The sequence below is a fragment of the Xenopus tropicalis genome, chromosome 3 (assembly GCF_000004195.4).
Source record: "Xenopus tropicalis strain Nigerian chromosome 3, UCB_Xtro_10.0, whole genome shotgun sequence".
In the NCBI taxonomy this organism is placed as follows: Eukaryota; Metazoa; Chordata; class Amphibia; order Anura; family Pipidae; genus Xenopus; species Xenopus tropicalis.
The window spans coordinates 38,474,456-38,486,971 of record NC_030679.2 but is presented as its reverse complement, the minus strand read 5'-3'; the positions used below and the strand labels follow the sequence as shown (position 1 = coordinate 38,486,971).

Here is a 12,516-nt window from a genome sequence, read left to right as displayed (position 1 = left end):
TGCACACAGAAAACTATAACATACTAAAACAAACTGAAAATGCAACTACATGGGAAAAACAAACCTTACTATGTTGCCTTCAATGGGCCTTCTGCCAGAATGAATTGAACAATAGTACAGGATCAGCCAACGTGTAACCGCCAGAGAATATTTTAGAAAGACAGCCAAACCTGTATTGTGTATTAGTCTAAATAGTATAGGAAGGTTTGGAAGAAGCCTTGAAGCATTCTTCATAGATGATGGCACTGCTTTTTTTCCTTTTATGCTGTTTTATGACAATAAATATTTTACATTGTATACCATACTCAAGAGGTTTCTTTGAAGAACGTGGTTTAATTTCTGCGTGATTAGTGGTCTGTCTTCTCATAGCTACATCTGTCTGCAGCAATGCAATGCTTATACATTTTTTGTTGTCGGCTGACCTATAAAACAGAGAATTGAGGTTGTATTGTAACTTTTTTGTTAGACTTCACTTTAGCCAGAAATATAATCTCTAATTTCAGCTTTAAAACACTACTTTTAAATACATAATGGGCCAATGTTCTTTTTCTTAGCCTTCAAACAAAGGCTACTAGCCACCTGGTTCTACGCATAAGGCCATTTTTTATATCACCTTAGAGCCCAACCATGTTCTTTTCCATGGGACTGTCGTATCGTTACCAGAAATTAGCTTGTTTCAGCACATTGTGTAGGTTGCACTGTGTATGTGTGTATATATATATATATGTGTCTGTGTATGTGTGTATATATATATATATAGATAGATGATAGATAGATGATAGATAGATAGATAGATGATAGATAGATGATTGATAGATAGATGATAGATCGATTATAGATAGATATAGATAGATATAGATAGATATAGATAGATAGATATATAAATTTATAAAAAAAAAATATTATTATTAACGTATAACAACACAGGCTTTGAAGGTGCATTTGGTTCATTATGGGGAAACCTAATGCAACCCTTTCCACTGAAGTTAATGGTGTGTTTAGAATTAATGCTCCATTAAAAACGGTTCCATCTGTTTAATGTGTAGGTTTAAATTGCCTGTGCACTGTTTGTTTGTAGGGAAACCATAACTATAACAGAGCTGTAACACATTTCCCTTCCAGTTTCATTGCAGCTGTTACATTTTGCATGTACATACTGTGGAAAAATAGTGACTGTGCAGTCAAACAACTTATATTGTAGTTTTTTTTGTTTGTTTTTTTATATTCTTGTATTTCAGCCACTGTTAGAATATGGCTTTTCACAACTTTTATTTCTGTGATATCTCATGAATTGCTAATATGCTTTGTATTTCTGGTGGCTCTTCGCAGATTTTCAGCTCATACCCAACTGTTTCCACTGTGATTTCCACCAATTTGTCTTGTTGAGCCATGCTCATATGATGTTCCTGTCATAAAAGGTTTCACGTTTTAAATCTGTGAATATTTTCCCCATCATGTAAAGATGCCAAGCAGAATGAAGCATTTAGTTACAAAGCCAAGGAAGTTCCCAAAGGTGCAAATCTTTTTGCAGTAATGAGATGATTGCACATAACTGAGAGGAACCATTTACGAATAAACGCGAGGATGTCGTTCCAAGGCTGTAGATAACCAGAGTAGGCTGAAAGCACATGAGAGAATCAATGGTTTCTATGCATGCAGAAGAACTGATGTATTCATCAAAGGAAAACTTTCTATTTTATGAGATAAAGAACAAAATGAATTCTGCCCTTCGAGTTTAACTTCCAATTGCAGCATTGTTTATCCAAAGGAAGGAAAATGCCAATGGCAGATTCTAGTTTGTGACAGGGTAGAGGAACAAAAATAGGAAGTCACATTGCCTATTGAAAGCACAAAACGTAACTATTAATCTTGAAAATTTGCACAGGGGTGTACTACCTGAGGGAAGGTATAGTTCCCCAAAGAAATAAATCAAACTTCAATGAGTGAATCTATGTCTGATCTGAATATCAAGTATGGGATCCATTATCCGGAAAACCCAGAATTACAAGAAGGCCATCTCCCATAGACTCCATCTCAGCAAATAATTAAAAAAAAAAACAGGTCCCATACCTGTATTTGCTACCTGATCCAATTTGCTGTTTAAACAGAAAGCCTTATATTCAAGGCTAAGTAGTCCTCTGCCTTCATTTACAAAGTTCCTATATATTTTCAGCAATACAGGGAGGTAACATTGTCTAGCAAGGTTCCTAATGTGTTACATATAGCTTGGAATATATCATATAATCGTTATAAAATAGATGGGTTTCAATCTTATTTTGGTTTACTGTATTCCTTCTGTTGTAGCAGCACACCCCCTGGCTCAGTTACTACTTCTTTTCAAGCTAGCCATACCAGTCTCTTATTTCGTGTCATAAATTATAAGTATCTGCTGGAATGAAGAACACAAAGAATGGCAGATTTCCTTCCCGCATACTTTATTTATAGTCTTTAGTCTTTTACAGTTATACATATGTATTGGTGTGTATGTTATCTGTTAAAACTAATGGAATACAAGGAGAGGGATGGTGGATGTTGTACATGCTTAAAACAATGATCTGTTAATTCTTTATAAGAAATTATGAAAAAAAAAGTCAGGTTACGTTTTACTTTTTCAGCACAACTTTTTACTCATGGTGAAAGAAGCTTCTCAGATATCCCTTCTACTACTTGCCAAGAAAAGGCATACAAATCATTATGACGGAAATGATAAAAGTTGCTAATAGGGAAAAACTCAATGTGATGCATATTTCTATGTGTATAATTGTTTAATGTAGATATCTAGCACCTTATTGTCCACCTGAAAGAAAGTAGCTGCCTGGGCTTGTCTATTAGAACCCAGACTTTTTAAATAATGAAAGACTGTGAATATATAAAGGCATTTATAAGTGTGTATAGGAGCAAAAAAAAAAGTTTTGCCCCAGATTGGCAGATAAGCAGAAGTGTTATTCTGCATTAGAATCGCCAGCAAACCACACTGCAAAGCCACAACCAGTCATTTGAGTACATGACAACAAGTGTTCCAGTCGTTAGCCTGCACAGTGGCAGCAAGCCACTACACAGTCGCTAACATTTCTGGGGGCACCTCAGTTCAGACACAAGCAACACGCACTGCAATATAAACTATGAATACCTTTAACCACTTTCCTGCATGATATTTATTTTAACTGTAAATCTTGTTAAAGAATAAATAATGAGTTCATCAGAGGGTAAATGTGCTTTTATTGTCTTGAGCTTAATTGTACTGTACATTCTTTACGCACAGTATTTGTTACTGTGTTATACAGTGTCTTCAGCAGGGTACCATTAAACCTAGTAATGCCATCCACTCTCACTCATTAATAATAAAGTGCCATCCTTGGCAGTGAAATATCGATGCACATTATTTGATATATATTTTACAGTAGGTGGTGCATCCCATGTATAATACACAAGAGCCATTAATATATTGTAAATGATATCTTTAAAAAACAGTGCTCAGTGATGTCAAGAAATAACAAAAAATAATGTACGCCCTGTTGTATGAGGATATTAGAAATCAACTTGGAGTTCCATGACCTATTTAAAGGAGAAAGAAAGGCTAAGTCACTGGGAGGGTGCCAAAATGTCACCCCCCAGTGACTGTAATCGCTTACCTTTTACCCCAGGCTGGTGCTCCTGTCAGAATAAAACAGCACCAGCCCAGGGTAGCTGTGAGCGAGTGTTTCCTCTTCCTTCTTTCTTCTTTTGCGCGCTTGCACATTTGCATGCTCCGGCCCCAGGATTCAGAAAAAGGAAACACTCGCTGCAGCTACCCTGGACTGGTGCGGTTTTCTCAGTGATTGTAATCACTTACCCGATATCCCAGGCTGGTGCTCCTCTTAGCAAAAAACGCACCGGCCCAAAATACATGCAGGCCGGCGAACCATCCTTTTGTCTCTACTGTGTGCGCATGGGCCCCGGGATCGCAGCGAAACAAAAAGAAAGTAAGAGAATCGCTCGCCTGCATGTGCAGGTGTAATTTTTTGTTAACAGGAGAACCAGCTTCGGGGTATCAGGTAAGTGATTACAATCACCTAACATTTGGCACCCCTCACTTATTTTAACTTTCCTTCTCCTTTAAAAGCACTTTGGCCTTGTGTCTTATAATAGTTTTATATTTTACAGCAGGGGTACACCATTTCCCTATATGTTTTCCCTATATATTTGCCCTATGCATTGTCAGTGGCAAAGAGAAGGGTGTATTTCACTGTTTATTTAGTGTGTACATATTATAGTTATATCTATATTATATATGTAATCCCCAAATTTCAGCAATCATCATATCTTATAATATAAGCCCTAGGCAAAATTTGCTACCTATTTGAAAAATGTTCTATATTTAACTTTTAGGTTCACGCAGTTGAGATGTGCATGAGATGCAGTGCACTTTACAGACAGGTTTTTGCCCTGAGCCCATTCTTCAATTGTCATACAGATTAAAAGAGAGATGGTAGGTGTGTCTGAATACCCAAAGTTAATAGTTAGCTAGTTAGTGCAACTGTCATGGTGTTATCATATGATCAGGATGAAAAAAAAATATTTTGATAACTCCAAGATCATGCTTCCGTACACTAATTTGACTTTGAACGTTACGAAATGTTTTCTTGCGTGCAAAGCTGGCAGACTAATTAGTTGCATATTAGCCAAAATATTTGTTTTCAGCAGTCCTACGAAATGTTAATGGTAAATCATAATACATGGAGATATTTGGCAGTACAACCATTAAAAGAAACCGTAAACACCAATATTTCTAACAATCAAGTTCTTGTGAGATCTTTTTATTAAACAAAAATTGTGTCCTTTCTATACTGTTTGCCTCTTGATTCTTCAGAGTTGACAGTCCCAAGTTTTCATCTCATTGCAAAGGGAGGGGGTGACAATGTACTATGTAAATTGTCACCTTTGTCTTTGTTATTTATAAAATATTATTAACACATATTTCTAAAGCACATATTCCGCCCACCCAACATAGTCCGTACATGAAAATAGATGGGTGTACACATTGCTTATAACCAATAACTGATACAAGCAGTAAAGGGGATTCTTTCCATTGGAACCGTGCGCCTTTCTGTCTGTGTTATCAGTGCCAGTAGGTTGCCCTTTGTGCCAGCTGCTAATGCAGATTTTTGATGCAGATGTTTGTATTGTTCTTCCTATACTGGCAGGACTATGAGCGTGGTTAAGTAGTGGGCAGGGGAATTGATGCATTTATGCAAATCCATAAATGAAGCTTTTATAATTTTTTTGGTTTTTATTATTATAGCTTTAAACCCTCAAATGACAAAAAAGTTTCTTCTGTGGGTATTGGAGTTCCCTGGTTAATAATAACCTACTCAAGCCTCATCAGTTCCTGTACCTAGCCGCAGAATCCCTGTTGGAGCCTGACTTTGTGTACTTTGGTTGTCCATTGCAGTGAAAACATGTATAGCATTATTTTATACCATTGGCAAGATGTGAACAGGCACTATTGAATCTGGCACCTTCCCTCCCGACCCAGTAAATATTGGCATTTATCTGATCTCTGATAGAAGGTTTGCATGCTGCTTAAGGTGCCAGAGCCCACATTGCACTGGGCTCCCTGGGATACTATGGTATTAATAAAAAAATATTTAGATCATTGAGTTTATAATCTCATGGGATTTTCTAGTTATACATTTTTATTTCACTTAACAGTTCCGCAGATTTGTGTGTTTGTTTATGTGTCTGTGTGTGTGTGTATACAGTATATGTTTCACTAGGCAACAAATCACAGTTTGCTGGCTCCTGTCCTCTAAAGAGTAGTAAAGTTGTAGATCTCTGATTTGGAAGCCATGCCTTGGTGAGATTAGTAGAGGACCCACAGAAAAGAAAAACTGCAGCCTTTGCCAGAGTCCTGCAATGAATACCAAGAGCTGGCACTCAGATGCAGTCGGTGGATGCATGCCAGTAAATATTTGTTCCTGTCTGGATTACTAGTTGAGCTGAATATAGAAGTACACACATTTCTCCTAAGAACCCAATATATATTGTACAAGAAAGCTGTAAAACCGCTTTGTGTATAAAGTAATTCCGTTTAAGGCAGCTGTATACACATCAGGACCTGGGTAGATGTTAGCACACAACTTTCAGTGTTGTGCTGCTGGTTATTGTGTTGTGCCACCAAGCTAGCTTGCTTTATTATGTGCTTGTTTAAATGTGTGCAAACAAAGGCATTCCTAGCAAATAGGTTTTTTTTTAGTATTCCTTAGTATAGCTCCCCCCCTAGCAAATAGTTTTCTTTAGTATAGCTCCCTTCTTTTTTTTTTTTTTTTCTTACTTGTAGGTTGACTATACCTGTGTTTGAAGCTCTTTATTCAGTGTGCTGCTTTAATCCATGAGTTGGGAGCTCACCCATTTAAATAAGTCCCAGATTTCAGTGAATATAGTTGTTAAAGGAGACATATAGCACAACTAAAAACCCCTTCAATCTTGTAGGTAATAATGAATAATACATGGCTGGTTTTACTTTAATATCTTTAAAGAAAGACCACTTTATTGGAGCTTTTTATAGATTAGCTACTTCCCTGTCCATGTTTCAGATGAGGTGTGGGCATGTTCTAATGGCTCCTGCCAGAAGCACAGAAAGAGGGGATAGCCAATAAAGGTCCCGCAGTCACACAAACAAAGACAGGACTTAGTTCCCTATCAGGTCAGCCTGCCCGTTGATTGGTTCCTATCCTTCAGTGCAGTGTGCTAAGTGTTGCCAGCAACCTGTGAAAGGAGGTAGCAGGAAGTGGAACAAATGGGCAGGATTAGTAGGGTTTTGGGGTAAATCAGCCCAGAACATTCCTTTTCTCAGTACATTCCTTTTATATTTAGAGGAGTATAATGCACTGGCACATTCTTGATTTTCTCACAATACGTCTTCTTTAGGTAGAATTTAAGGGGTTGTTGCCATTCTTATTTTAGACATATAAACCCACTTTCCACCCTCCAAAGGAATAATTGTTGCATTCCAAGGGTATATTTCAGCAGGTACCACTATTAAGTCATGACAAACTCTTAGATGAAGAAAACTGGTTCTTTTAAGAATGTAGAGGACTCACCAAATATACCGTTCATGTATAGCCAATTGCTGCTGCTTAAATATTCATTAAAAAAAAAAGTTCAAACACCCTTTACATAGTGTAAAAAATTGTAGCCTTACACATTACATAGGGCACTTAATCATAGGCCAGTAATTACGTAGAAGATTAAGCCTATGATTGAATGACCCATGTAGGCATGAAACACATAAGCCTACTATTTTGTGTACTATGTAAAGGGTGTTTGAACCTTTTTTAATAAATATTTAAGCAGCAGCAATTGACTTTGTTCCAGTTTGCAGCAGCCTGCTATATATGAATGGTAAGAAGTACCACTAGCTCACAGTTCACAAGCACAGTGGAACTTGATTTACTACTTGGGTGCCCCAACACTGTGCCATATCTTAACTTTCTAAACATGTAAGGCCATCATAGGCAGGCAAGAAAGTGTACAATTTCACTGCACTTGCCTCCCTATGAGGTGCAGAAAAAAACCTCAAAGAGCTATTTAGCAAGATGTATAGGAAGTATAAAGTGTTGGTAGATACACCTAGATCTTGCAAAAAGGGGCCAGTGTGGATCTTAGCTTTCCCAGAGACTTAGCTCAGAGAGACTTCAAGGTGCTATATAGAGACATAGATATAGAGACATGCTATATATAGAGTTTTGGCTTAGTGTTTCTTTAAATGGCTAAGGTTCTTTTAACCTTGCATGTGTAATGCATCGACTATCATTAAATAGCAGGTTTTTGCATTTGCTCTACACTCGCTGCCAGTGCTGCATAATCTTGGCAGCTATTCTATTTATCTGCCAGACTATCTCTGCTCTCTAGCTTTAACCTTGAGACTAGGGAAGGCTTTTTGATCACGCTATAGCAAAAGCTGAGTGTAAGAGAGTTGCTAAAGCAGGAAATAGACACCCTGCCCTGTGTCTGTGAGTAATTACGGGACTGATGAGAGCAGCCGTAGTGTGCAGCACTGCTCAAGTCATAACAGGGTTTCCGCCAAAGTGATTTCACTTCATAGAAGGCAAGGAAAGCTGTTTGTACATGCCACAAACCATTGCTCTTTTCATCACACTGAAATAATAAATACATAGCTCATGTTTATCAAACTCTTTATATGCTTTGGGGGGGGTGGGGGGGGTGTATTTGTATAGACAACTCATGGCACCAGAGATAAAACCCTGATATTAGAATGAGTTTCGTATCAGCACCTTTACTCCCAGGATTTTCCATCCCTGTGTTGTGAAGTCGCTAGTGCTTGTTACAAATGGTGTACAACAGTCGCTAGTGCTTGTTACAAATGATGTACAACACCAGTAATATCAGATTAAGGGTTTAGACTTCAAAATTGGCTTTCTCTAATCTGTGGGAAAAAAGTGAAGCTGATCCATGAGGTATGCAATCATTGAAAGTTACTTGTTACTTGTAGCCAAGATTATTTGCGGGTGGCGAAATGTCCTGCCTGCCATTGACTAAGGAATATAACAGGTGGAAGTCTGGAGGAGATTTTAGCATGGACAACAATACCTTATAAGTTCCCTTCCTACTGAGACTTATATAAATCGTCATTGGTAAAACATATGCGACTTCCAGCTATGTACATTACATTCACTTACATTAATCCCAGTAGGAAGGGACTTTGTAGTATCGCTTGTGCTGGAGGACTAGATTTTGTCATTTTGACTCATATTAAGTGAAATTAAGGTACATGGTGCATACTATTTGTAGTCTTTCAGCATAGGCAAAGTATGTCCAACTTGTATGCTTGTTGCTTGCATCTTACTTTAGAGAACTGGATGTCACGTAACATATTATGTTGTAGATACTTTTTACAATTGTATTTATTTTTTCCTGCAGCCCTGGAATAAGACCTGATGTGAGTCCTTCTCCATCCACCTCTTCTACCAGCACGGGGCCACCACCTAAGCTCTGTTTGGTGTGCTCTGACGAGGCTTCTGGGTGCCACTACGGAGTATTGACTTGCGGCAGCTGTAAAGTTTTCTTTAAGAGAGCAGTTGAAGGTATGTGTAGCTGTTACCCACATAGCAGTGTGATAATAAAAGCCCAAAGGAAAAAAGTAAGACCGAATAGCAAAAATATACACATATATCATGAAATTACATTAAGGCATAAACATTTACATTGATAAGAAATGTGAGTTAAAAATTAAAACCTGAAATACTTTTTTATTGAAGGAAGAAACCATGCACTGCTTATGTATATCTGCTCTCATGTAGCTTTAGAACTGCACCATATTTACTGTCATATAACAATTTCAACCTGTAGGGTTATATATTTACAGCATAAACATTCTTTTACCTTATTATCAAGATTAGCTGTGTGTTCTTTAGCCTATGAATGTCCTACAGAGCTTTTGGAGCTATAGTAGAAAAGCACAAATTGAGTACATATATGGTTTGTTTAACCTTTTATAGTACTTCAATATTCCATATAATGCTTTTTCCCTCTACTGTCAGAAAAACTTTAGGGATTCAAGTAATGGCTTCACTTATCTAACTGTATATTTAACTTGGTGAGAAGTAAACAGGTTCAGTCAATTTCATGAGTGTTTCTCAGGTCATCAGAGGAAAACTGTCTGAGAAACATACATGAGACATCTGCCGGGGTGAATTGAGGCATTAAAGTAATGAGAATTTACCAGCTGAATGCAGAAACGTCATCTCTCACCTCTGCACGACATTAGAGCAGTCTCTGAATGGGATGGGCATTTCACAACTTATTGTGTTCACAAAGAAAGCCTTATTATATGAAATCATTCATAAAGTAGCACCCTTTGCACAATAATGAGCAATGTTCTGTACTATCATACCCCACCATAGACAGGTGAGTTATAGAAAAGTGGGCAAATTAAAATAAATGGTAAAACAAAAAACCTTAAGGAGCAGCTACATTTTGGTTTTGACAGTTGAGTATCAATGAGAAAAAAGTTGGGCATATCTGGATGACTAGAAGCTAACATGTTACAGTTTCATTTTAGTTGCACATTGCATTGACACTAAAGCTCTGGTGGATATACTAAATAAAACTAAAATCTAGCATCATTAAGCATTATTATCAGATTCACAAGATGGGGCAAATTTAACAGTATATGAGTTGGTCTGTATTCCTCATTTTCCAGTTATCTGGAAAACTATCTGAGCTTTCATGGAACATTTAAGGAATACTTGGCACCAATCACTTGTTGCACACCTTCATGTTTTCTTATGAACATAAAGCTCCATTGACTTCTAGAACAGCTAATGGAGCTCTTAGGATTGATAAAAGAACATGCTTAATGAAATAATATAAATAAATAAACTACCTTTAAATAATAGTCTCATTAAACTTGTTTAAAAAAAATTACTAAATTCAACCAATTTGTTTTTACACTGCTAATGTATTTAATTTGGAACAGCAGCAGCACCTGCACAATATGTATTTTACAGGCATCTAGTTTTGAAAGGGATGTTCTAGCAATTGTAGTACAAAATGCTAATTCAGTGCTAAAGTGTGTATGTATGTGCTCTCTCATGGAGCACACGTTACTGAGCTGATTTTAGCGGGAAGGATAGATTAAAGTCAAAGGGTAGAATTGCTAAATGTTGCCAACCCAGGCTTGTGTGAAATAAAAGTTTGATTCTCTGCTGCCATATTGAAATTTTCTATAGTCATTGCTATGTAGCCTTTAGCACTTTGGCACTAAAATGTATACATGGTTTATCACAAAAAAGGAACAATTAATATAAAATACTATTGCTATTGACTTAGCTGTGTCTGTTTTAGGTCAGCATAATTACCTTTGCGCTGGACGGAATGATTGCATTATTGATAAAATAAGAAGGAAGAACTGCCCGGCATGTCGCTACCGGAAATGTCTTCAAGCTGGAATGAATCTTGAAGGTACAATATGTGATTATTGTATGAGTTAGAATGTTAATACCAAAGGGCACTACATAGGATTTAAAACACATGGCATTTCAAAAAAAAAATGCATTCACAGTGAAATAAATTGCATCAGCCAAATGGCAAACGCTAATTGCAATGGGGTATGGGAAAATGTAAAACAAAATGCATGGCACAATATTGTTATGTTTTTAAACTGGGATACATTATTTCTTATAATACAAGTTTTGTTTAATCAACTAACACAATAACACACTAACCGGTAAATATCCAGTAACAGTGCTAAGAAAAACTTATATGGAAATAAGTTATTCATTTGTCTTGAATTTCTACCTAAAAGTAACCAAGACCTGGCATGATCATAGACTCTTTATGTACAAAAATGTTTAACTACACCCAGTACTTATTCAAAACAGACCTGAAATAACCTATTTGTTAAAGAGATAAAAACCACATTAATGTAATTGCCTGCTGTTGTTAGAAAGCACGTTTAACAGGAGTTCTTTTATTAGAATTATTTTATTTGTCAGCGTGTCACTCCAGCCTAAAGGTATGTATCAGTCTCACCTTAACCAAAGAGTGCAAACACAACTTCCCTTTCAGTTATTAATTGAAAACCTGCTATCCAGCTACACTCTCATGGATACTACTGAAGCCCCAGTCAGTCATTACCTTTCCATGAGTATATCAATGCTGACTGATACCATGTCTGACTTCTACCATCTTATTGGGATGTTTTGGGTTTTCATTCAAATCCATCATGTCAAACACCACACTTTTCCTTCAGCAGCTATCATTCAAACAGAAGCAATTCTGGTAATTATAAAATAATATAAAATTCAGGTCTGAGAAAAGCATATTGCATTGTTTTTATTGAGTAATTTACCAGTATGACTATGTACTAGTTCACACAGTCATTAAGTATGGTGACATTTTGCTTGTTCACTTTCTTATTTACATATTACCTCTGCCCCATCTAAACAGAAATTCTAATGCCAGTTCCTTTAAACAAGCCATTATTTATATCTGTTCTACTAGCCCTACATTCACTCATATGTGTACTTTGCTGTTATACAATGCAGCAACTTCCTATCAGCAGGTCTTTATTGCCTGCTGTCCAATCATTCACTTACAGTTGTGGGAAGGAGGGGTCGCAGTAACAAGACATGGAGGGGGCCTCAAACAGATTTTTTCAGGGGGCCCAGGAAAGTGAAGTAACACCACAACTGCTGTAATAATATTCCATTACATGTATCACTACTCTATATAAGTGTGCTCTTTCCTGTTTTAACTGCTGGCACTGGTATTACTATTATTATTTATTTTAAAGTGACTGTTATCACTCAGCCTATGAGGCCAACTTCTGTAGTAGCAAAATATTTTTTCACTTCTCATCTCTGGACTCTACGGATCATTTTTATATTAACTAATGACAAGGCTGCTCCAGTCTTCCCATAACAAATATCAATAAAATACATGGTAGTATTGTAGAAACTGGAAAATATGTAGAGTATTTTATAACAAATCTAACTCAAGCGTGTGAATCAA

General features: G+C 36.9%; 1 protein-coding gene across 1 annotated transcript in view; it reads left to right on the top strand.

The window, feature by feature from the left end:
- Positions 1 to 12,516, top strand: part of nr3c1 (nuclear receptor subfamily 3 group C member 1) — a 110,899-nt gene that overhangs the window by 67,928 nt on the left and 30,455 nt on the right. Inside the window, 2 exon segments of the mRNA NM_001016967.3 lie at positions 8,923 to 9,086; positions 10,849 to 10,965. Of these exon segments, the coding sequence (NP_001016967.1) occupies positions 8,923 to 9,086; positions 10,849 to 10,965 (281 nt within the window).